This window comes from Tyto alba, unplaced genomic scaffold (assembly GCF_018691265.1).
Source record: "Tyto alba isolate M040663 unplaced genomic scaffold, T.alba_DEE_v4.0 Super-Scaffold_41, whole genome shotgun sequence".
Lineage (NCBI taxonomy): Eukaryota > Metazoa > Chordata > Aves > Strigiformes > Tytonidae > Tyto > Tyto alba.
Window position 1 is genome coordinate 17,472,981 of NW_024881317.1, and position 27,504 is coordinate 17,500,484.

General features: G+C 36.3%; 1 protein-coding gene across 3 annotated transcripts in view; it reads right to left on the bottom strand.

Moving 5' to 3' along the window:
- Nucleotides 1-27,504, bottom strand: part of APBA2 (amyloid beta precursor protein binding family A member 2) — a 108,081-nt gene that overhangs the window by 20,448 nt on the left and 60,129 nt on the right. For 2 of the 3 annotated variants that reach the window (XM_032990358.2, XM_032990359.2), the window contains exons 2-7: nt 24,343-25,343; nt 13,619-13,699; nt 12,249-12,285; nt 6,003-6,148; nt 4,654-4,689; nt 2,983-3,069 (exon numbers count right to left, since the gene is read on the bottom strand). In XM_032990358.2, coding sequence (XP_032846249.2) covers nt 2,983-3,069; nt 4,654-4,689; nt 6,003-6,148; nt 12,249-12,285; nt 13,619-13,699; nt 24,343-25,305 — 1,350 coding nt within the window. In that variant the 5' untranslated portion in view covers nt 25,306-25,343. The remainder of the gene's footprint in view (nt 1-2,982; nt 3,070-4,653; nt 4,690-6,002; nt 6,149-12,248; nt 12,286-13,618; nt 13,700-24,342; nt 25,344-27,504) is intronic. The other variant, XM_032990360.2, reaches the window with a different exon arrangement.

Consider the following 27,504-nt stretch of genomic DNA (forward strand, 5'->3'; position numbering starts at 1 on the left):
TTTCTTTTCCTCTGCTGGGTTTCCCAGTTGCTTCACTTCCAGCTTCTCTTCACTGAATGAGCAAGAAGATGGGAGAGGCTGCTGTGGTATTTCTGCTGTTTTGGTGCACTGACCGCAAGCCTGCAAAGCTGTGGCACAGGGAAGAATTGCTCTCATAGAAGCAGGCACATGACCAAAATTAAGGTTACTTCTACCACACGTACTAAACAGGTGGTCAACTTGGGCTAAATGTATTCAGTAACTAAATGCATAAGCAACTAAGAAGTGGCAGGGGCACCATTTCCTAGTGTTGCTGAGGGCACTGGAATCACCAGAGCTGGCTTTGTTCCAACATGCCAATGCACCTTACTGGTGCTAGTCAGCGTTTTGAACCCTGCTGCACATCATTTTTTAACTGAGAATTTTGCATTTTAAATCAGCTGCTACCTCATGTGAGCTATACAACACTACAGATGGATTGAAACATGGATGGCACACTGCAGAAATAGGGTTTATATAATTGATAAAGACATGAAAGAGCAGATTGCCTCTGCCAGCTGCCACACCAGCTGAAATAGGCCTATGCTAATTACATCAGTCAGGAAACTTCACTAGCACTGAAAAATATTTCCAAGCCAAAAAATGCAAAAGCATGCCCACAACAATGCTAAAAAGTCATGGGAATAAGTCTCTTGCAGCTCTCTAAAAGACCTACTGTAAAAAAAAAAAAATAAAAAAAGGCAAGCAAAAAACCCATGGCAAACAGTAGAGAGCTTGTAATTATAATTTCTAATATTGCTATTTTCATCTCATTGAACACCTCATTCTAGATACCATTCCTCATGGCGCATTACATTTTGTATCACTAGAAATCTCAGGGGAATCAGGAGAATAAGATAACAGTTACTTTGACAAAGTGTTTATGGTCTGCCTCAAAGGATTTTCCTTTATTATTTTAAAAGGCTTGGTGTTCAGTCAAAATGCAGAACTGCTTAAAGAAGGGAATGAGAACTTATCTATTTACTCTCATACCTTCCAACTATAAACTGTAGCTCTTCACTTATCAATAATTGTCTGTAGTCATATTTACACTGATAATTACTAGCATTTTATTTTCTGATAATGCAAAAAGTAGTCATAAGCTTTGATAATACACTCTCTGGATAATGCACAATTACCATGAGGTCAAAAAACAGCTGAGCCATAACAAATAGTGGTATTGTTTATCATGGATGAAATGCAGTATCAGGACAATTTATGCAGTGCAGTAAATACTGCTACCCATATTAGATGGGCTATTCTACTCCTCATCTGGCTCTATCTCTTGGGAGTTCTAGTAGCATGGTAAGGACATCTGACTATGTTAAAAGAAAAATAATCCATTTCCTGGAGATATTATAATTAACCTCATATTAAAGATAGTAACAGTTTCTTAAATTTCAGGAAGAAGCAGGTGCCTCATGTTTTGCATTGTTAGAAAAAAAAATTATATGCTAATTGATAACAAAATACTAAATGTATAGTGCTACATTTATCTTTACTGAAATATCTCCTATCATTTCAGCTCATTTCTTCAGTTAGCCATATTTCTGAATTCTGATCATATACGCCAAGATACAAGTTCAATAACCATTTTCTCTTCCCATCTTCCAAGTTGTTTATGAAAATATTGAACAGTACTAAATCAAAGAAACATGCTTTTGAGTCTCCCTCTGCTCTTTATCTCTTTATATGTCTGTCTATATATAAATAATATATATATATATTGCAATATATCAGAATGAAGTACACTTTTTGAAATTTTTTAGCCTGGTTTTATCTCTTGTATCTAGATATATAATCTAGAAAATATTATATGAGATGAAAGCCTTAAGTCAACAGATGGTGTGTGCTGCCTCTGTGCCATGGACAAATATATTCCCCATCACAAAAGAAAACAATTGATTTGACATGATTTACTTTTGACAAATCTGTACTGACTTTTGCTCATCAAACTGCCTACAAAGGGTTTGTTTGTTTTGATATCTTTCTGACAGTTAAACTTGTGTATAATCCTTGGTCTGTTCTGATACTAAAAAAAAAAAAAGACTATTACCCTCATAAATTCTGAAAGAGTATCATTGAAAGGATAGCATAAGGTCACTCCAATCATTTTTCCAAATATTACAGATGAATTTTCTACTTTACACTAACTAAGCACTTTCTAAATCATTTGTTCTTTAATGTAACTTGAGGTCTTACCATTTTTCAACTCCTTAGATGCATACAGTGGAGTTTTTTAGTGAAAACTAAAGCAAAAAATGTCACTAAAATTTCCCTTTTCAAAGCCTCTCATAAGAATGAAAAGTTAAAGACTTTCTGTAAGTATGATCAGAGTCTAAGAGCTCTTGTGGGATTATTATACTAAATATTGTGATCTATGTATAAATTATATGTATTTAATTGTAAATTTCTTTAAATAAGTCCTTCTTATGAAGATCACTTCTTATTGAATATACATAGGTATTCCTAGAAGAGGAAGCTGTTCATTGCTGTAGTCTCTAGATGATTCTTTAATATGAATAATTAATAATTTACCTTAGGCAAAGAGGATGGTAGCTCACAGGTGATTTACAGAAAAATTGGAGCTTAAATCTTAAAAATGGCAAGATATGAATAGCTTAAAGCAGCAAATGACTTCCCTGTTAGACTGTAAATTTGGGCACTGAAACTGTTTCAGAGAAACAACATACATGCATCCTGAAAGACTTCTGAATCTTCTTCTAAACTGAATTATAGGTCTCAGCAACATGCAGACAGTTTCCAATACAACTAATAAGCAAAACTGGTGTCAGTGTTACTACATTGGCAAATATCAAGTGTTATAATAGCAAATCTAACACTGCTCTTTCTGAATATTCTCACAACAGTGAATTTATCCAAATTTAGTAAAGCTCCCTTCAAATAGTATAAGACTGCAGTCTAACTCAACATCATTCTTGAAGAGTTTTATTCATAACTTACCTGTGTGTCTGCATTTAAAACTTTGATTCTCTGTGTAGAGATGAACAGATCCACTTCAGTCAAGGCCTGGGAATCTCCCTCTGAAGTCTAAACGACAGAATCTTTGTTACAAGGGAAATTTAAATTCCTCTTTAGAATGACAAATTCACAGATCGCTTCAAGCATAACGTGATGTGAGGCAATCGCACTGTTAAACCACTACAAAGACAACTATTCAAAGGTGTTTCTAAATACATGCAAAGAATGCATTTATTGCATAGAAAGAGTGAAGCATACTCTGATTTTGTGGGTACATTTTCAAAGCCCATGGGACTGACAGCTCAAGTAATAAAATTCTTTACTTATATCCAGAACAGGAGAAAGAGTATGGCTGTCTCTTCCCTGCTGTCTCATGGATGTACTTCAGTACTTGAGGCACCAGAATTGAGAAAGTAGGAGACCTGAGGAAGTGACTTACTCCACATCAGCTGCTTAGCCCTTACCATCATCAGTGAGCTTTAGGGCTTTTTTAGATTTTTAGTTTATTTTTTTCCTAGAGAGTAAAGAACTGAGCACCGAACTAGTATTTCTCTCATATCACAGAAAGCCATTAGCTGACTTTTAGACCTCAACTTCCGAGCAGTGTTCACTAGGGGAATCAGTTCCATATCCCATAAGAAAACATGGTCACAAAGCAAGCAGTATTACAGTGTAATGCCACATGGTTTCCTATGTGTGAGTCCTTGCTCTGCCCATGTGAGAAAACAGGAGAGAAAGTGGCAAAGCAGCTCCTACCTCTCACTGAAGCATCATCCAAGATCTTACCTAATACTCTCAGTCCCAGCAGGAACCTATTTATTCCTCCAGGCTATTTGTCCACAGTGCACTATTGCAACTGGTATTTAGCAGCACCCATGTTAGCAGTCTCAGAATAAAATGGCTACAGGCTGTATCACCCTGTGCTAAAGGCAGGCATCAGTCTCCAGGTCAGAGACTGGTTCTTTGGTGAAACAATGCAAGGAAGAATGATATATTTGCTGCTCTTTTCTGCAGTTATAAAGGCTTAGCTATGCCTATAATTCATCCAAATTAATTTTATTTTCATTAAGTCTCATCCAGCAAAATACAAAGCAAGCACACACTTTGGCAGAGATTACTTGTATTGCTTTCATCCAAGACCATCACAAAGAACAAGACTACTTTTAGTGGTATTTTTGTCAACGGTATTTAGGTAACTGAAGCATAGTTTTCAACTGATTGAATTGTCTCTTGTATTAATTGTTCCAGCTACTACTAAAATAAATCTATTTTATTTGGTTTTAAATATCAACAATAATTTAATAAATACACAGTAAGTCACAGATACAGAAAATACATCTTACTGCTTTGGTTAGTAAAATAAAAATAAGCATTATATTAAAAAAAAAGCTCCCTGATAACATTGGTTATATATCTAAACTAAAGAAACCACAGGTATTCAACAGAAGAAGCGCAGCAGACAGGCACTCCAGGAAATGAACAATGAAGAAAATGAGTTCATTTTATTCCATCCAGTGTTCTACTACTTAACCAAGAAGAAACAAAAATGACAACTTCATGAGGACCCATAATGAAAGACACAACACTCCATGGAGAACAAGTACAACAAAAATGTAAGTAAACATTAGCATTCAAGAAAAACAGTTTACACACCGCTTTTTTCTTGATTTTAGCCGCCTTTTGCATCCTCTGAGGAGTAGCATAAAAAAAGAATGCAGACAGATGTACACACAAAGAAAGAGAAAAGACAGTATGGGAAGTCAGGGAAACCTTTTGACTATGAATCCAGAGTGTTAAAAATTAAAAATTTGGGGCCAGTGGGAAAGGAATGTGCAAGAAAGATTTGTTTATATCTATGCAGTTCTCAAGCATAACTGGATTTAATAGCATTATGCATGTTGTTAATTGATTACAAAAAAAATTGTACCAGTGTTGTCTGTTAACATCTGCTCATAACACTTATCCTTCTAAATATACAGCAGCCTAAAATGAGAGTACATGCACTATTTTAAACTCAAAGTTTTCTATCCATATTAATCATATGTCTACATGTAATTGTTGAACAAAATGTAACTTTAGCTTATTTCCATGACTATCTAAAGTAGTCAAGTATTCCTGATAGATTAGGATTGCTATTAATACACAAAACAGTTTTTAGGGAGTTAATTGCAATCAAAAATTACTTACAGCTTGAGACATCACAATATGCTAAACAGAAATTCAAAGGCTTGGAAAGTTCAAAGATCTGGACCTTTTTTCCCTTCATTTTGTTTCTAAATGCCAAATCAATCATCAACCATGACAGTCTCTTGCTAAGTAAATGATTTTCCCAAACCAGTTTCCTTCAAAAACATGCAATTTTTACCAATTAAATATTTTCTTGACTAATCTACCTTTTTTCTAACCATGTTTTTATTCAGATAAGGTATTTACAGCAGATCCACAAAAAATTGTAAAAAAAAAATCTCCTCCTTGAATTATTAACCAAAAAAAGCTTTTTACACAGCTGTATGAAGCAGTCTGTGCTACATTACTTATACAGAAACTGTTCACAGAAATTGTAACACCAAATTCAAACACATTAACAATGAATCTTCTGGTCCTAAAAAAGTAATAATTCAATATATTGGAAGTAATCTTCACTATTTATAGTAAATTAAAGGAATTAATGACATAAGAGGAAAACCAAAGTCAAACAACTATCCTATGCTTTCACACTGGAGTATTTCCTAATTGCAATCTGCAATTTGTCTTTAACACTTGAATTCTTCATACAGATTTCAAACAATTTTGAACAGACTCTGGAATAATTTATATTTTGTTTCTCAGATATGCTGTGTGTATTTGCGTACTGAGCACTGGATACTAATGGTATTTACAGTACTAGATCTGTACTCACATAAGTGTACTTCAGAATAGGTTTGAAGCTGCAAAACCTGTACTGTTTAGAGATCAATTGTCAAAGGATCAGAGAGTATTCTACAAATCGTAAAATCCTGTACCTTAACACGGCTCACTGCCTCTTGGGCCTGCATCATTCTTATGTTTTTGGAAGGGTTGCGCTCAGAGAGCAGCTGTGTAGAGCCCAGGTAGTTGGCTGCAAAGATGATCCCATCAATGAGGTCTTCAGGTTCACAAGGTCCTGGAACTGACATGAGACAGTTACAGTTACTGCCTTTCAAAAGTGGGTAAATAGATGAGAAATTGAATAAAGGATATTGAGACTTGAACAACCTTTTTTATACCTTTTCTAATATGAAACAGGTGAAGAAGTCCACTGCAAAATAAACAGTGTTTTTCCCTATTAATTATTTCCCAAAAATCATATTAACCGAACATAACAATATTTAAAACCGCATAATGGTTTGACTGGAATTCTAAAGGAAAATAATTGGCAATGTTTTGCTGTGCTGCACTGACCAACACATTGGAATTATTTTCAAGTGTCAGAAATGTTGATAGGTTCCTTCATCATAACTTTCTTACTATTTATATGTATGACTGTTACTGTGCATGAGCTAAACTTCTGCTTGAATACAGATTTGTGTTTCCACATTTTTTTGAGATGTCTGTAGAGGTACACAGTACCCAAACATTACCTCTGGCAGAAATGCCAATGAACAATGGGCACAAACGTGTGCACCTAGCTTCAGCAAAAGTCCACCATGGAGCTTAACAGCTAAGAAAGTTTAGGAAACAAGAAAATTAGGCATCTTGATGCTCTTTAGCCTTGTGTAAAGCCTGAATTCAGAGACTGATAGAAAAATACAGTTCCCAGGCTGGTACAGATTTTATAAACTGAAAGCTGCAGAAACATACTTCAGTACAGGAGTTCAATAAAATGTTCAGGGTCTAATCAATGGCATCTGCGCAACAGGCCATACAGCCTTTCTGTCTGAAAGCAGGGAATTCACAGAAGGCAGTTATGGAGAAGGAGCACATGTAATGAGCATGAAGAATTTCACGCTAAAAAAGAAAGGAAAATAGTAGAACTTAAAAATAATTTGATATTTTAAAAATTTTAGCTTTCATTCAATGAAATGCCTTTGCATACACTTAGTATTAATTACATAGTGATTTTGGTGAGATTCTAACATTAACTGGTATCTCGCAAGTTGTTTCTTTACAATGATGAAAAAGAGGGGGCAGGGAGAAAAGCATAACGGATAATACTTATATCATACTGGGACTATGCTCATCATCCTCATGATTCAGTTATTAGGCTTTACATCTAGCTTGCTTAGATTAACAGTAAAGATATTCCAGAGTTTGGCTGAAATCTCCTGACAGTGAATATTTTCTGTTCCTCAATATTTCCACAAAAGAAATTTGCTTTGAGCTGTATCAACCTGCCAAGCTGCTAACACATTTTTTTGAAGTATATCGATCTCATGTGTGAGGAGAAAAATTACACTGAAGTGAGATGCTAATTTTAAAATAAGTTTTCAAGTACAGTGGATTAGTTCAATTTATTTATAATCAATTGAATGTGGAAGATTAGTATGTGGAGAAGGAAAACTGTATGGCATGCTTTGCTAATGAAATTTACTGAAATAGTGGTTTGCACATTATCTTTTAGTGAGCATTCCTATCCCTTGTTTTCCCATTATAATTTAGAAAGTCTTCCAACACAAAATAAACATGATTAAAAGAAGTGACTTTCTTCTTCAAGAAGTGTTGCTGACGCCAGTATTTCTGTGCAGACCTCACATTCACCTGCTAGAAATTTCGACCCCCAGGAAAACAACCACAGTCTTTGTAATTCAGTAATCAAAGTATATAAACACATACGTATATTTATACCAGTCCTGCACTCTTCAGAGACCTGACATTAACTAACAATGCTCACACAAAATGGAGCTATTTGTTTTGCTAGCAAACACTGTAGTTTGAAGCTTTGAAAGGATAATCATATACCACAGGAGGACACATTTTGCTTTAGATCACATCTGCAGAAATCTATCAATGGTTATAACTCAGAATGGAATATATAATATGGGAATATAATTTGTTATAACTCAGAATGGAATTCTGTGGAATTTAAAAATCTCAAAGTATTGGGAAAGAATAAAAAAATACCATGACAATTTCCATTGAAGGTATGAAAACCCTCAAATAAATAAATCCTTTGTAAGCTAATAATTTAAAATGTCACTGAAACTCTTCATGAAGGCCAGGTCTTTCAATACCTCAAAAACCAACCCTTGTTCCTGCAGCAGTAATTCACTGAAAGAAATCAAGAAAATAAAAATTCCACAAGAACTCCATTTCCTGTATTTCTGTTCCTCTTTACTTACATCTTTGCACCATTACATTTTTCAGCAGATGGATGTAGTACCTCTTCTGATTAATACATCTTTTCAGGCCTAAAGCTTAGTCTCATGCATCTGTACTTCTTTTAGCATGCAACAAAATATAAATGTTGCATCATATTGACATCTTGTTTCAAGGGTAGCAAAGAAGGAAATTAATTAAAGATGTGAATTTAATGTCAAGTTAGCAAAACTTCATGAGATACCTGCATCAACATGCTCATTCAAAATTAAAGTGACTTTAATTTTGTTTTCCTTCATTCACTTCAAGCTAAGTAAATCAGGTTAAATTGAATCAAGGTTGCTTTAACTCTGAAATACATTTACCCACATAATGTTTAAATCAGTTTAACTAACCTTCTTCAGTAATTAATTTGGTTTAATTTTCTTGTAATATTTTGTGTGTCTGAATACAAGTAAAACTGCAATTCTTGGTACAAATTCTAATGCAGCCATTCCTACATGTAAGAAAGACCAAAATTCTAAGAGTCTGCAGGATTTGTCAACAAAAAAAGTTGTGCTCGTTATTTCAAACATATCAGTCCCTTAATATACTTCCTTTTGATCCCAAAAGCTCTGGCTGAACTCAGGAAAGCTTGCTTTCTCATCAATTATTTTCAGGAATGTCGAATTTGGCCCACTACTGGTTATAGCAATGCTTTGTACATCTTCGAGCACGACATTTTTGTCTTGATTTCCAAGTCATTGATAGGCTACGTCAAATGCACTTTCCTTTCAAAGACATGTTCAGAGATCTGTTTTTACTAGTATCTCTAAGCATGAAATGGTAATCCCCACCATATCTTAGGGGTCTGTGAAATGCATGAGTGTTGCAAAGAAAACAACAAATTCTTCTCATGTCTTGGCTCTTTGGTGACGGCAATGGTGTTTTTAACTAATTTGTCTGAAAAACTTCTTGCACATGGAAAGAACCTAAGATTTTAAGCAATTTTATGATTCTGATTTTATTTATTTGGATTCTTTAAAGATTGGGCGTTTTGTGGTTGAATATGGTTTCATCATCTCTTCATAGCATTAAAGTGATTTTTTGCAGAACCATTATACTAGCAACAAATTCTGCAACATAATGTATAAAATAACAGCACGTATAAAATGCTTATAGCAATAGCTAATACAAAAAAAAGAAAAAAAAAAAAAAGGCACATTGGGCAAAAACCATTTCCAGCATATATTTCCTGTCATGAACACAATATAAACAATTGTCAGGTAAAGTAAGACATCTGTTGGAAGGATGGAATGGTGTTGAAAATTGCAAGGGTCAAACTGGGTTACCTGAGTATTTTCTTCCCTTATCTCTGGCTGCTTTAAATAATATAAAAATGCAGGCTTGGCTGAGGTCCCCGCTCATCAGAGCACTTAAGCATGCCCTTGACTGTAAGCACGTGTAAGGCTTACTGATGAGGAAGGGAAGAAGAAATAGATTGGAAACATGAAGATTAGTTCGATATGAAAAAAGACTAGAATTTTCAGTTGAGTATTGGTGCTTAAACATTAGATAACTATTTCTGAAAAATGTAACTCTACATTTCTGCACTATCTTATCAATGCAATAGAGATTACTTGGTTTTCTGCTGATCTATTAATGCAACAAGTATAAATATAATTCTAGACTATGTAGACTAGGTCTTAACTTTTAAAAATTAACTTATCTTTTGTATTCATAATATAAGAAAAAGAATACTCATTCAATAATTCAGCATAAATGAATTTAATATTCTGTTAGGAACTTATTTTTGTATTTATCTAAAATCATGTGTAAACCAAGGATTCAGACAGTATTTAGAGACTGTGCTCAGACCACAGAAGCACTTTCAACTTCCTGCTGAGAACTATCATACTGCATGAAGTCACTGAGACCTTGGAGTCCATGGCACTGCAGCATATTTTGCATAAGGAGTAAAAGGACACAGGCATATGTCACCTTGCAGAATGGCTATCTACAGGTTCTGTCTTTTGGCTGATTTCTTTACTTCATCATGGTTGTTACTGTGAAAAGGAATGAGATTTATGGTGATAGGACAAATAGAGAGAGCAAAAAACCCATGAACATAGAATTAATTACCACTACAAACATGTAGTGGTATTACTACTGGAACAAAAGGACACATTTCCAATATTTTTTGTTCCCGTTATCTAATTTGTTTTTATGTCCACATGGCAGATGAAAAATATTATGTATTAATGTATTAATAGAGATATAGATATAGCTACTGTAGTTAAGGAATCATGCTGAAAGTTAAGTGCAAGAACAGATGAATATGAATATAACCAGAATATGGTTGTGGTATCACCATTAAAGCTCTGAGAAGAACATGGAGTGCTAGCTGGCAGAATCTTTTCTTACGTGCAGTACGGTCCTGTTCCTTTTGGGACTCTATGTACAAAATAATAACAAAACCTGTGCTCTGATTTGAATTCAGAGAGCAGTCATGTTAGCTATCATAATCTCTTAGTGAACTACGTATTTATTTGTATTACATACTGCCATATAATACCTGTAATAGAAAAAGCCTAATAGCTAGCTTATCCTCACATACTGTGTGACTGTAGGAAAAAATCAGAGAAAGCAAAACGATTGAACTAAAAAAAAAAAGTATTATGCTATCTAAAAGAGTACACTGACTCATTTCCAACACAGTAGTGAGCTGATTGGTATGGAAAGAAAAAGACATAACCTTTTTACCCCAATAAAATTAAAATGTGCAGTTGTATCTGCAAGCATTGTGAGAGGTGAATTTTCTATTCTGTTTTAAATCTCTACTCATGCTGGCCTCCCTTTATAGTTGTCCACTATACAATCAGTACATGCTTATTACAAAGTTTCAGCTTGCTTTATTGTCTCCACCACCTATGGAGACTGCATTTAATTTACCTCAATTTAGGGCCTGTTAGCCAGTGCATGCCAAGTGTTATGTGCAGTTCCTTTCAGATGTCAATCTGTGTAAAAGAGGCAATCTTTGAACTTTCCATTTGCTCTAGCTCTTCAAGGAAATTACTGAAAACAGAAGTTGCTAGTCAGGCTAATAAGATCAGGGAACAGAAGAAAAATGTGTTGGACATTCTAATTTTATTCTAAATCTCAGTAAGTTTTCCCTGAGTTGAGAATAGCACAAGAAATCAAATTTTTAACAATCATTTATGGGTTCCATTGTGGGGAAGAGTGTGTTCATGGCAGACCTAAGGGGTCAGATCCTTAGAAGCTTCCTACTGTCTTTTCTTACTTTACAGTGCAGACATTTCCTTTGCAGGAAGAGCTGTATGCATTTTCCCCATACAAAGTTCTTCAGCTGTCTGTGAATCAGAAAATGATAATGTTTTTCAGTATAATCCCATTTTAGCTTTGTCCACTCTCTTGTGTTAATAAATTGACTTATTTCTCTCCAAACAGAAAATACATAATAGCAGTGCAAAGGAATTGAAGAAACACATGAAAGCATGGCTCCTCTAAACAGAGGATTGGATTACCAGCTTTTTGTCAGATCAGGAGAACCTTTCTGTTTGTGCTGACAACTGAGATTCCCTGTGTGCAAGAACTGGCATCACATCAAAGTGATACAGGGGCTGCTCTAAACAGTTAAATGACACCTTTCTCTGCACAAGGCCACAAAGAACAGGGTACTCTTATACCTTCATAAATCTCCACCCTGCTGGGGCCCACTGTTACCACCTTTTTTAGCCCCTTCCAGATTTGTAGTTGTCTCCATCTTCACCTTAATCATTCCGAGAGCTCTGTATGCTCCCCCTTTTTATCATCACCAGGCTCCCATTGTCACAGGGGAGATGAAAATGTTAAAAACTTCATACTTAAACTTTTCAGCTGTATTCTCTTTTTCTTTAGAACTGTGATCTTTAAAATATATTAAAGCATTTCCTTCCACTTTATCCTACTTTAACTATGGATGATGTAAAACTTACCATCAACAAAACTTGGAAATGAAGACACTTTCTTTGTCTGTTGAGAAATAAAAATGGTATAGCTGTAACAAAATGATTTTCACAAACTGAATTCATATTTAACAGCTGACCATTGTTTTAAAAAAATCAAATTTATCTATATAACTTCTGCAAAACCACTGTTTAGCACAGCGGAACACATTATACCACAGTAATTAACCCAGCCTAACTGTTACATACTGCAGTTTAACTGGAATCTCAAGGCATTTTAAGCAGATCCCACTACACATAAAAACAAGGGAAGGTGGGGGGAAGAACATGAATATGATCTACAAAGTCGGTTGTCAAATAAGCAATACAAACCAGCAATTTCCAGTTCAGTAGTTAGTCCACTAGATCACATTGTTTATTAATGATATCCTGAATTTCCAATTAAGAACATTTAACAATATTTTATAAAGCAGGATTCTGGGTCAGTGAATAAAAAGAACTGTCCCTGATTGTACAGTACATAGCGTTACACTGAATCTCAGCAGGGGCCACAACAGTGCTCTTTTCATGCTACTGTCTCTATTCTTAATACACAGATATAGACCTTTCGTTTGCTTCTTTTGCCAGTCTCCTCAGGCATTCCTGTTTCCAGGAAAGTGGCTGATTTATCCATTACAGAAAAAGCCTTTAGAAATGTGCCTCTTCATTAATATAACAGGCTACCAGCTAAATATATGTTTTTGAGATAACAGACCTCTGCTTTTAAGTCTGAATTTCATTTCATTGTATCTAGCCTCAAGCATAACCTCATTCTGCATTCTAAGATGTCTTCTTTGCTCCAGTCTTCAGTGACAAGAGCAGGTCTGCCATCCTTTTCACAGCTGACTGAGCCAAGAGACATCTTACCATAGAGGCCACTCAAAAAGATGTGAATCATCTGACTCCTCAGCACTAAATGATATGCTTGATATTAGGGGTCATTTAAAGAGAATTATTCCTGTGGGAATTAAGCAGTCCTTTGATTTCAAAGACTGACATATGGAAGGGAGGGAATAAAAAAGCAGAAGCCAATTTCTTTTTGATGCTACTTTTGCTCTCCACTAATCCAAAAAGAGAATTTCTGAAGCGTTCTCACTTTTCTGTATGTCATCAGAACATTTTAAGCTTGAGTACATGCCATGGACAGTTAAATAAAATTAATGTGGCAGCAACAAATCCATGGGTATAGTTCAAAGACTTTTCGGAATATGTAGACATGGTATTTGTTGTCAATTCAGGAAAAGAAACAGAGCCTAAGTACATGTGTGTGAGAGGAAGAAAGCTGAAAACTGGGTGACTGCTTTCCCTCATGGAAGCCTGACCACAGGAAGATAGGCCCCAGAATGAACTAAGGTACCTACCTCAGGTGTATTATTATTGTCAACTGGTCCATTGAGGTCTGAACGCTGTTGCTTCCTTGGCTGCTCTAAACCATTGCACATCTATAAGAAAAAAAAAGAAAGGATTCAAAATCTTCTCATCTTCTGAAAAGCTTCAAAACAAAGTAGAGACTTCAGTGAAAGTCAATGGTGCAAAGATAGTCAGAAAAATTTCACCAGACTAAATTACATTCAGAAAATTTTAATAACAATTCATGAAACATTAACATATAAAACTGCATGTTCTCCATTATTTTATGGCAGTCATTGGTCATAAAGCTGTTCTGTGTATTCATATGTAGTTATTTAGATGTATTTATATGTAGTTATTTATGTGCAATCAATATTCATTACCGATACTGAAATATCATAACAATATTCCAACAATAGTTGGAATTTCCTATTGTAATTTAAAAAATGTGAGATTCACATAAAAATGTTGAGTTAATTATAATATCTATTTTGATGTAAATAATAAGACATTTCAATTGTCATTAAGTAGCAGTTACACTGATTTAACTTTAAACTATATTATTTCAGTGCAAAATTTTTACATGAAATTAAGCCAAATGCTGAAAATTGTTCAGAAACCAAACTCAGAATTCTTAAATGTGTTTATTCTCAGTACTGGACAAAATCAAAACAGTTTTAATGGCCACCTCTGATCTGAAAAACAGAATCCCAGCACTGAATATAGAATTCTCTGTTCATGGGAGATATCTCATGGCATCTCCTTCCTTTTGGGCCAAGCAAATCTACAGGATGCTGGCAGCACAGCTTCAAGCTTCTGAAGAAACGTAGAAGGGAAAATATAAAACCTTACGCAAGGAAAATACTAAGTCCTTTAAACTACAGAACACCATTTTTCTTCTAAGTTCCAATATTCTCAAGGGCAGAATTTCTTCTTCAGACTTGACACAAATCACAGAACACCAGCACCCAGCACAGGGAGCGCCTGTGACCCACACAGACCAATAAAGTGAAGTTTTTGTGACTCTTTCAGTGTTAGAAATCTAAAAAACCAAGGTCATTTCTGAAACAAATTTTTATTGTTTTGGATATTTTACTTTCCTTTTTTCTCAGTTTCCCCATTATGTATAAAAAAGAGTGCCTAAATGCCACTGTCATTGTAAGGCGTCACAAATAAGAACTTGTATCAACAATTGTGCAAATGGAAAACACTTGAGCCAGTATTATTTCAAAGGGTCAGCCTGAATGTTACAAATGAACATGACTCCTTTTCTTCTGACTTTCAAATGCAATGTGTAGCTGTAATCAAATAAAGTCTGCATGTTTGTCTGTAGACAAATTATTCCCTATGAGTAATAATTAGTCAGCTGAACAAAATGCACTAATGAAGCAGACACATTAGAGCTATTAGCTCAGTAATGCTAATTCTCAGGTAAGACAACATACACAATGCAAAAATTCACCCACCTAGTAAGCAGAATTTTGGGAAAGACTATCTGAGATATACACAGACCACCAAGACTTGGGAACCCAGTGACTAGTGCCCTGTCTACATAGCTGTAGTAGCTAAGCAGCTTACCACATCCCTGCTTATAAATGCTATTCTGTTTGAGACAAGACAAATCTAATTATATTGCATCGCTAAGCTAATATGGAGCAATATGTGTTGATGTGCAGTGAAATATATTAATGAGGTAAACAAGTATCTAGAGGGCTTTAATAAAGCAAGCATAATAGTCATACATTATTCCCTTAAACAGTAGGATTAGATCAAGTATGCTTTAAGCAGGGAAAATGACATGGCCACAATGAAGATACATGAAATTGTAAACAGGGACAGCAAATAAATTAACTCCAGTATTTACAACAGAATGTTAATACTTTTAAAGCTCTCTCAGTTCTGATTACCACACACTTGACTGAACTGAAAATGCACCTGGGTATAAAGAAAGAATTGGTTTGGTAAGCATACCTTGGGTGCTGTAAACATTATTGAAACATGTCTATGTCACAAATCTTACATGTCAATGGACTTATTCAGCCCTGAGGATCATAATACCAATCATGTTCTTTGGTAATAGTTGCATATATAATTCCATATAGTCTCAATATAAAATATGACTAAACACTTGGATAACATTTGGGTTTTGATTTATACATATTTGTAATTTACTGGAGTTCCCATTTTCAGTATTTTAGGAATATAAACAAGCCTTGCTTGTTTATTGTTTCCTAGTCACATATGTAGTATATATGTGTCACATATGTAGTACATATGTTGTTATTGTGTATTGGCTGGGTTCCAAAGGGAAGTCTGTGCAGAATACATGACGATTTGGGATCAATCACATCACCTCTACAAAGAACATACTAAGTGTTTTTTACTTACTATTTGGTATCTGTATATGAAGGCAATTTTTTTTTTTTTTCCATGTTTTGCCTATGTGTTTAGGAAGCCCAGTCTAACTAGGCAGAATTTCAGGTACAAAGAATTCTTCCATTTCTTTTATGCACATCTGTACACACGGTTATGTTCCACCTCTGGTTGATCTATTAACACTTTGTTCTTTAAAAATGTTGTGATGGGGAGGGGAGGGTGTCACTGTGAGCACTTCCTCCAAACAAAGCTGAGTGTAGTATCACATTCTTGAGATCTTCTCAGCTTTGGAGTGTAGCATACCCTGTGTCCCTTTACCAGCAGCACAAAACATTGAGTAGTCATTAAGGGAAGCTGTGCCTGTCTGAAACTTTCTGTGCCCAACATTTGCCTGCAAATATGTGGTCTGTTACAGTGACCCTCTACAAAATAAGGGTTGTGATCTTCATGACAAATAAATGTTTGGTAGCATGGTATCCCAGAAGGAAAAGACAGAGAGAAGTACAGGGAGAAGGGCTTCCCTTTCTTTCTGTAAGACTTACGGTGTCAAAGGAGAGAACTATGAAGAGCAGGCACAGCTGTATCTCTCATACACAGTTACAAACCATGTAATCTTGTATGTATGGAAGGAGATGCTTCTAGACCAAGGATGAAGAGACTGTTTTGGAGCTTCTTTATGGAATAATTTTTTAAAAACATAAATTCTGGTATTTGGTGTGGGCTGGAAGTTGGTTCATGCTCCCAGGTGATCTGACCAGTGTCAAATAATCATACTCAAAACTTGCTTTCTTCATGTTTCTTACAAAGTTTTCAATTTGTATTGTTGTTTTAAGTGTTCTGATTGCTAGAAAAATCACATTTGAGGGAAATAGTTATAAAGTATTATAGATACTTTGTACCCTGCCTTGCAGTTTAGAATAGGACCTAAAGCTAATCCAGAAATCTGGAACTGACTGCACACTAACACGGAGGTACAGCTATGTTAAAAGCCTCTTATCCTATGATGAGATTCTGGTAAGAGGACAGACTCGGCAAAGGAAAGATATAAAAATATTAAAATATTAAAGATGTAGTGTTATTAATACTTTTGCCTCTGAGCAAGAACTGAAGCAGTGTCCAGCATCACGTGAAAGGATTTGAAGCAGCAGAAAATGCCATCTTTAGGCTGAGAGAAAAATCAGACTACTTATTCAAGGTCACTGAAGCATCTATGCACATCGTTCAGAAATAAGCCTGCAGACCTACTCATGCTCTGACTAGCCCTGTCCTGATGGCTAATTGCCAGACCTGGGGCCACCTGGGCCTCATCCTCCCACCAATCTTGCAGGGCCCCTCCCAGTCATCCAGATTCTCTTATAACTACCCCTTCCTGTAGTACAGAGCTTCTCTTAGCTGGAAGTGAGGGCTGGTAATGATTGTCTTTTGCTGTTTCTTAACACCACTGGTTATTTACTCCAGTGTAAATGTTTAGCTTTTCAGTCAAAAGCTTATCTCTGCAGTATGGTCCTCCTCAAAGTTGCCACCTGTGATCCTAAATGCTGCTGTGGTGCTCAGTGCTGATGAAGTACTTGCCTGTTGGAGAACATTCTGCTGGAAACCAGCAGGTTAGTCCCTTTCTTGATCTATTCAGAGGAATAATTTGTCTGAGAAAGGAGTGAAAGATCAGTTATTTTCAGAACTGTTAATGCTTTTGGTAGTTAATAAGCGAGTACTGAGCACAGCTGAAAAGTGTGGTAAGGCTTTATTACTGTTTCAATATTTTAATAATGATGTTTATGATCCATACCTGCCAATCTCTTTGATACCAACACTGGTCAAATATCATCAAATAATATGTTCAGAAATCAATGTACTGCTTATCTATTCTGTAACTTGTCTTGAAGACTGCTAAACTTCTTGGAAAAGAGATGCTTTGTGGTAGGTTGACTAGATTATTAAGTGTCACACATGTAAGCCAACAGATCTAATTGACTTTTCATCCAGGCTTGTTGCCTTTCTCTAGAACAATGGTAAACCAGATGGGTATTGTTATGTTTGTCACTTAAGGACAAAACTTCAGTTTTTAGTTTCAATTACTGTGATCTTCTGTTGGCTTCTGAAGATGGTTTATCATTGGGCCACATGTTCCCCTGATATTTAAACACTATTATGGTTATAGAAACACATCAAGGTGCAACTAAAACATCTTTTTGAATCAAAAGATGGTAACCTAGTAACGAGTCTATTATAGCAGTACTATTCTTATTAAACTACATAACTGAAATAACTTCTCTTGTCGATGCTGGTGATGTGTAGTGGGAATGGCTTAATGTACCCTTACTGTGCTCCTGTGTTAGTTATTGTGACATCAGTAACATGCTACTGTCAGTAGGAGCAATCTAACCCAATGGGATACACTTACAAAGATATAATCTGAATGAGGCAGCTCTTGACTAGCTGAAGAATTTCTGATTTTGATTCTGGAAAAAAAAAAAAAAAAAGGCCAGACTTCACACTTTATTGTCATGATGATCCCATTACTTATGGGTGAATTTAGAGGTTGTGTCAGCACGTATCAGAAGTAAAGAGGCAAATACCTGTAGAAAGGACCAGTTCCAAGTAAGCAAGCCAAGTACAGAACTGGTGTTATGAAAAGAGGAGTCAAAGTAAGTTTAGAGATTTAAGCATTACAGAAAAGAATTTCCATACTCTATCCAATTTCAATAAACATTAAAACAATCACCTATCGATTTTTATTATCTTCAAGAACTAAGAGATTTTTTTTGTCCTTTCATATATTTAAAACTGAGTTTCAGAGCAATAGCTGTGCTGAATGGTGCATTTTCATGTAGATTTGATTTGGAGTGCATGCTGGCTTCTGCGTTAAACTTCCCAGAGAAGACTCCGTCACTAATGCATCTTTACATAAGAGGCACTGATTTTGATGTCTCCCGGTGTCAGGAGTTTATTGCTAAAAACATGAGTCAGCAAATTAGCATAGAGAAATTGGTTTTGTTTGAGAATATTTGGACTGTTTAGCACTTTTAAGTACTTACACTTACTAAGTTAAGGAACTGTCAGTCAGTAATAGCTGTTTAATATTTCTGCCCCACAGCTGCCTACATTCATGGGAGAATGAAGCAAGCTTTTATTAATATTCTTTATTTACACCCATTTGTATTTTCCACAAATTTTATCAAATGAATCCCACAATACTCAGACTGAATTGCAGTATGACGTTCCTAAGCTACAGGTTGTCTAAAATGTCTACAACCTTAGCTGCTTCAGACTGTTCTAAGGTTGAGATCTTTTCTTTTACGGACTAGAGATTCCTGGATTTGGGCTCTTTGTAGCAGAAGAGTACTGTGCCCAAGCCAAGAGAAGGGAATAAGCCTCAAATATTTTTGTCAATACTGAGCTTTACTAGCACAGGTAAACAAAACACAGTAGCATGTGTTCAAAGCTGTTGAAGAACAAACTGAGACAAACAGAGGACTTTGTAAAATTTTCTTCCACAGATTTTTTGTTAGTGCTATTTTATCTGTCTCTGAATGTCCATGTTGAAAAAGAGTAAGGGCATAGCTTATATGAAAGTTGTGAAGTGAGAATAACACTGCAGAAGCTTGTGGGGTCCCTAGCAGATATGAGCATACTTGCTTAGGTTCTCAAAGGTATGCCAGCGATATGAAGTATGACTGAGAAACAAGAAGCAATAGGATTCGCGTCACACACAGCATCATTAAAAAGTAGACTTCTCCCTAAGGTTGTCTTCCTTAATGGTGATAATGGCAAATCCGTTTTTTAAAAAGGGTATAGGTGAAGGTAGGGTGTTGGGTGCTGTTAAACTTTATCTTTTATTGTTGGTAAACAGATCTGGTTCAATAGGGTAGGAGAGAATATGAATACTTGGGAGTCTGAAATCTGAAATCTAAGTAGATGAGACATGAAGAACAAAGGGCTGATTAGATGGTCAGTGCTCAAGTGTTGTGTCCCGTAGACATCTTTAGCTCCCACTCATCAGAAGTAGCTCTTAGGCCATGCCAATGCCAGTATTTTATAAAAGTATGACCCTAGTTGGGATGAAAAGAGTAAACTCTGCCACATATGAAATTCCAGAGAAGAACAATTATTTATAAGTCTCATTAATGGCAAAAGACATCTTCCATCTGTCTTATTTTAGCTGCTGTCCAATGTTTTGCTAACTTTTTTCCTGACTGCTTCTACCATTCTTTAATTATACTATCTGACTGTACAGAGTTAGCATTAAATTAGTATTAGTAAATTAACAGGCAATTGCATCATTCTCTGCAGATGTCTAATGGGTGCAATAGGAGAAACTAAAGTTCCAAATGCTGTCAGGGAGCTGCAGAATGGGCCTGGGACTGTCCCATACTATACTGCTTTGTGGGAAAGAAGCAGGACAGAATGCATTGCAGTGAATTGATCTGCGGACAACCTTTTTGTGGCTCAAGCTTTGGTTTAGACCAGGCCCTTGTTTGCACTGTGTGGTACAAGTACTCATCTGCAACAGGAGACAATCTCATTTTCCACACAGTAAACCTGTACCTAGGTTGATTATTAGTATGCCAAGACAACAATATTCTAGCTAAACTTGAAGCTATGCAAATGTAATAGCATTCCAAAAAGCAAAAAGAACCTTCAAGTCAACAGCAACTACTTTTGTACAGGAACACCACATCAATTTAAAATTTCTGGTCATACTGTATGCTAGCATCAGCAGAATGAGCCGTTTAGTTCCTCTTCTTTCTTACCACCCAAAGATACACCTAAGTCAGATCATGTTTATTTTACAATAACACTGTCATAATTCAGAAGAACTACATCAATAGGGTGTCTAACCTTATTTGACTTCTCTGCATGAAGCTGAAACATGTAAATTGAATTTATAAGAAAAAAAAAATTCTTCATGTGTTAGATATATTAACAATTGGCTCAGTCTGAGATGACTGAGATGTTAAATGGGGGTGGGGGGAAACTCTTAGCTTGAGGGAGTTGTTGGATATGAGTTGTCATGAAATGCCCAAAATACTGTTTTAACTTCACAGATGTAATGCCTTTCTTAATGTAAACATGGAAAACCTATAAGAAATTAGAGTTGTGCTAAGCAGTGAATTAGAGCAAATATATATTCTAAATGCATTCGAGGTTTCCTTCAGGCTTGTCTAATGCAAATCTTCTGCACTTCCCTAGAGGCATTTACAAATAGTCATACAGCAAGCTCATATATCCTCAAAGCTTTCAAGGGTAAGCATGTATATTGAAGACTGAAGACTGATGCATGCTGTGAGATGAGATGCTTACTGTTTGCCATTCTCTGTAGATTGTTGGGCCTTTCTTAAAGGTGACTACTGTTTGCTGGTGATTAACTGCTGAAAGCAAACCTAGCAACTGGAACCTTTAAAATACCATTTGTCTAGTGGTTATTTAACATTTTGTAAGCAAGACAATTGCTACCATTTATCATGGGCTAAGAATTAATAACTATGTATTTTTAAAGGTATGTAAAGGTATGCTTCTGTATCATCCTTCTCACCATGGTATTTTGTGCTGTGATGCACACTTAGAATAAGCAAAGTCTTTTAGCAAGATGACAAAACCAAGGATCTACCAAGCAAATTCACTGCAAACAAGAAGTCTGGCATGCAAATCTACTGACAATGGCCTTGGGTTTTTCTCATTTCACTATGTAAGAACTTTAATCACTGTAATTAAAATAATGACTACCTCAGTGTAACAACTCAGACACAGGTTTATTTAGACAGTACACTAATTGCTTCCATTCCTTAGACATTTTATAGTAAATATTTAAATAACTGAATGCCCCAGAAGAAAACCAAAATCTTTTGTCCTTTATCTAAAGTCTTTGAGGTCTAATATATATGTTAAAGGTCCAGTTGCACCTCAGGTTAAGGACCTATTAAGTATAAAACTCACTTTGGCAAAAATGGATACTGTACTCTTATTCTAATGCCCTCACAATGAGTCTGATTTTTTTGATAAAGCTGAGGATATCAAGAAACCAGCAGTGGGTGAAGAGAACACAGCAAGATAAGACCAATCTTGTTATGATAAACACATTCAAGTAATGCTTGCCAAAGATTATTTAACTTGCTTTTTAATCTTTCTTTTATATCCCTGGAGACTTGTGGTTGGGGAGGGGAGGATCTCCTCATATGTCCATTTGTGAGTCTCTAGCTCCATAAGAAATGCTTCTTCACACCTTGATGCCTTGGAGGCCTCTGTGCTCTTATCACTGAAGATGCCCACAGCAGCTTTGCCCTATTTCCTTTCTTATAAATTAAATGCATGTCTTGTCACCCAGTTTGTTTATCATTTTATGCTGAACTGAAATGGATACTTGTACTGCTGTATCTCTGCCTGTATCTCTATTCTCCTTTCTCCCTTTGTATTTGAAGGAATGAAATACTGTGTACTGCTTAATGCTCTATCCATTAGACAATAGTTTGTGGTTTTTATGGAGTGGTTGTAGAAACTCAATGGCTACATGTCAGCCAGTGGCTACCTATCAAAGCACTACTTCCTCCATTATTAAACAAGATTAAGGCATTGGCCCAAGACTGACTGGAAATAACAATTAAAGCTCAGACAGACAACTCATGAAATACTTTGGTCCTTTTGCTTATTTTTACACCAGTGGCAGTTGTATCAATATCCTGGTGTTACAAAAACCCCATTTGTTAGTCTAGCAAGTGTAATAAAGGTACATTGCAATTCAGCTTAACATCTGCTAAATAAACTTTGAAAATACAAAAAGATGTTGAAATGAAAGTCTATTTTGAATTCTGCTTTGAATTAGCAATGGTTCGGGGGGGGGAAAAAAACAATTTCTTATTCAAGAATATAGAAGAACTTACTTTCTTATTCAAGAGGTTCTCTTCCCTTTTGTTCTGCAAATACTTTCAAAATTTACAAGCAGCAACACTCCCTGTAGCAGCTGCTGGTGTACCGTGCCGGAAAAATGATCATTAGTCTAGGACATGCTAACTAGACTTCTCTGCTCCTAGTCAAGAGTAGTAATTCTCCAAGCCATTCAAGATCATCAAGCTTCTTTACAGAAGCTAGAACTTTTATGCCAGCAGTAAGGCACTGAATATAGTAAGTTACAAAATTTGATTCTAATTATAGTTCTGAAAATAGACTGTAGAAATTAATATTAAAAACTTGCTGTAGATGTGGGAAATATGAAAATATCCCACTAAGATTTTTTTGTTCACAATTATAATAAAGGTCAACCTGTTTCATCAGCATATACTTAAACCTCTGGCAAACAGTAAATCAGATTAATTGACATATTTTAATGTCTGTTTTTAATGGAATCTAGATAAAATTGCTTAACTGTGGGGCAGTACCTATAGAAAATTATTATATTTACAGATTTGATAAAGCTGAAACAAGAAACTTACACCTCTTAAATTTAAGAAAGAATTTTAGAGAAGGCAAAATAATTCACTTACCCTTAAGGATCTGTCATCTAAACATGTTATGTTCTACTTCTTTTAGGTAGATCTCTGCTCATTTCAGAAGATAACTAATATTCAGCTGCATGTAACTTAAAATGCAAAGTCAAAACTTTAAAATTACCTTAGAGCAAAAGGAATTAGTTATGCCCCTCTATAAAGAAGTAAGCACATTCAATTTGAAACTTTTAAAGAAGAAAATGTCATATCTCTCTTCTTCTACAGAAGCTTGAGCTTCATTTCCAGATTCTTTTTTTCCAGCATTCAACATTAGAACAAAGAAAGAATGCATGGTTTAAATTAACACATACACTATTCTTGTGATAAAACTACTTCACAGCATTTTTGGTACAAGGAAAACTCTTGTTTCTTCCTTCCTGCCCAGGTCAAGATATGACCAGCTAGTACAAAAACACAGCAATATGCAGGCATTTGTAGTTGTTTTTAACATATGCAGTATCTGGCCTTGGCATCCATTCCACTGAAAACAAAGTGAATTAAAAGTAATCACCCATGAGGGCAACGGAACAGGAGCCCTTAATGGCAAAACCCCTTTAACTATTTCAATGCTGACCCCAGTTTTAAGTGTAGTGTGTCATAGCAGAATAAAAATAGTGTAAATATACTAGTTTTGCCCCATGCACCTGGAATACCTTGTTTTACTTAGAATTCTCTGTTCTCTGTGCAAAACGCCTTTCCTAGTTCTCTACCTAAATTGACTACATTCAGCACCTTTCTCCAAACATACAGTGTGATTATGTAGCTGTGAATGCAATAGAGGAAAAAAAAAAAAGGTAGAAATATTGATCTCTAATTCTGATTAAATAACTAACATAACATTTGCATAATGCCTCTGGACAGGCTGGTTAAACAGAACCTACCTGTTCTTGTGGCCACTTCTGTCTGTCCTCTGGGGTTCTTGACTTTGCTTTAAAACCTCTAGGCACATCACTGTGCTTAGAGGCAGATGGGATATTCAGTGATTTTGGCCTCCCCTCATGCCTGTTAGCACTGTGAACAGCTTCTCCCTTTGAACAAGTCTCTTTATAGTCATGTGCCATGTTTTCAGTCCCAGTGTGCTCTGGACTCATTTCTGTTGTACTATTAATACTGCTCATGCTCATACTCATTTTAATTTCTGCTACAATCTGGTCAATGTCTTCTTCCTGCTCTTCAAGCTCTGCATCCTCTTTTCTAGAATGGTATGGTGATATTCCCTGTGAGTTCCCATTAGCCTCTGCTGGGTAATAGTCCTGATAGTCACCTTCACTTTGACAATACTGTATGTTTTCTTCCTGGTCTTGAATCTCCAAAGATGACACTTCATCCTCCAAAATCTGAACACCATCTTGACCTTCCTGCCACTCTTGCCTGTCCTTCACCTCATTTTCATCTTGGTGCTGAATTTTACCTTCAGCCCATTCTTCTACAGCCTCTTGACATTCATCTGTTTCAACATGGTGTTCCTCATGGGGAGCATACTCCTCCCCATTGCAGTCCATTCCTTCCAGGTAACTGTCATCCTCTGGACAGTATCTAATGTAGTACGTGATCCCCTCCTCTTCTTCTGGCAAGCCTTCATCATAGTCCTCCTCCTCAGAGGTGTTATTCACATAGTCAGAGCTGGAGTCACCATCTCCACTATGATCATTGCACTCATGTTCCACGGGTGTAGGACTACCTTGTCTGACAGTTGCTAGTTCTGCCTCCTTCACTGCATAATCTTCAATAGGAAGGTCACTTTCTTCATTTTCAGGCTCCCTGTTGTGAGATGAAGTAGGGCAAGCTCTCACTCTGTGATCCAGCATGCTGGCTGTAGTGCTTTGACGTTTCCTGTTTGCCATAGCCAACTCCTTATATGACAATCATTTCTAAGCAATTACTGTAGGGGAAAATGAAAAAAACATATTCAGGAAAATGTCATCAGTAGAGATCAGTGATGTTAATAGGAAACAGATAGATTTATTTGGTAAAAAGGATGTGTTTGTAGATATTTAAACCAGATTCACAGACAGCTAACTTTTAAAATGCTCATGTTACGGAATCATGAAATCAAATAACTTGCACACTGAAAGGAACAGATAAAGAGAAGGTTCTACATTTATGCTAAATTTATTCTAGTGTAAGATCTCCTCTGTCAGTTTGACAGAGAATTAGATCTGAACCTTGAAATTAGTTTTCAATTTCTTTTTCTTGCCAGTAAGGGGTCATGCTTTGACTGCTATGCAGTAAACAGGAGCTCTTTTCAATTTTCAGCTTAGGCATTTCTTTAATGTGTACTGAAATCATACATCTATAATCTGACCTGCTCTTACCAAAACAAAAGGAAAATAATTATAACTTGGCAGTCACATAGGGCACTAAAGGATAATGCACTGCTATTAAAGTTCTTAATCACTCACTGGTTTATTAGCTCTTACTAGCTGGATGCCATTAAGTATCTCCCATTGTTAAACCAAATACTGTTCTCAGAGTAGACCATTTCAGGTGGAAGGAACCTACAACGATCACCTAGTCCAGCTGCCTGACCAGTTCAGGGCTGACCAAGTTAAAGCGTTATTATGGGCCTTGTCCAAATGCCTCTTAAACACTGACAGGCCTGGGGCATCGACTACCTCTCTAGGAAGCCTGTTCCAGTGTTTGGCCACCCTCTCACTAAAGAAATGTTTCCTAATGCCCTGTCTAAACTTTTTCTGGCACAGCTATGAACCATTCCCATGTGTCCTATCACTGGATCCCAGTGGTAAGAGATCAGCTCCTCTTTCTCCACCGCCTCAGGAAACTGTAGAGAGCAGTAAGATCACCCCCCAGACTCCTTATTTTCAAACCAGACAAGCCCAAAGTCCTTAGCTGCTCCTCATAGGACATGCCTTCCAGCCCTTTCACCAGCTTTGTTGTCCTCCTCTGAACATGTACAAGGATCTTCACATCCCTCTTAAATTCTGGGGCCCAGAACTGCACACAGCACTCCAGGTGAGGCTGCACCAATGATGAATATAGTGGGATAATCACCTCTTGACTGGCTGGTTACACTGTGTTTGATGCACCCCAGGATGCAGTTTGCTTTCTTGGCTACCAGGGCACACTGCTGGCTCATATTGAGCCTGCTGTCAACCAACACCCCCAGATCCCTTCCTGCAGGGTGGTCTCCAACAACTCCTCTCACACTTTATACTTGTGCCTGGCATTACTCTGTCCCAGGTGCATAATCTGGCTTTTTGACTCGTTAAATTTCATCCCATTAATCATAGCTCAATGCTCGAATCTACCTAGATTCCTCTGCAATAATTTTTTTTTTTCAAACAATCTATATCACAGGAAAAAAAGACACATTTACGATAAAAGTTCATTAATTCTTCCCACTAAATACTTGTGCTCCTTTAAATAATGTATTTTTGGCTGAATACTGAGTACTAAATAAATAAGCAGAGATCATATGAACAGTATAAAAAATAGTCAAAGTAAAGAAAACAGACAATTCTAGACAGGCTTGACAACTGATCTGTTGTGTCTGATTTGGATGGGGGAAACAATGTACTGTCGGTATAGATGCTTCTCTATGTAGTTTGTTGTTGTTTGCTTATGATAAGCTTGACCTGTGCAGTTACTTAATTGAGGTGAACTGAGCTCAGATAGAGGCTTCTGAGATGCACCACAGAACTGCATGCTTGACTATATGCGTATAACAAAGGCATGTCAGCCACCCACATGATCATTTTGACATAACCAGTTTCTCAATTTTTTCGTGCACACATAGAGCAATAAAACTAGCATGGAGCTAGAGGATTAGCAGAGCTATACAGCTATGAATTTCTAGGCATTATGAATTTATCAAAAATATCCCGTCACTGTAACCTAAAACCTTGTAGATATCACTGCAGAATGTCTGATATCACTAGGAAAACACCAAATCTTAGTTTGTGACGAATCCTGGAATCTGATGCATCTATGGAGTAGTGCAACAGCACCACATGGTAAATCTAAGGTCTCCCTGAAACAGGGATTCTAGATTCTGGGATACAAAGCAGAAATGCATGTTAGCC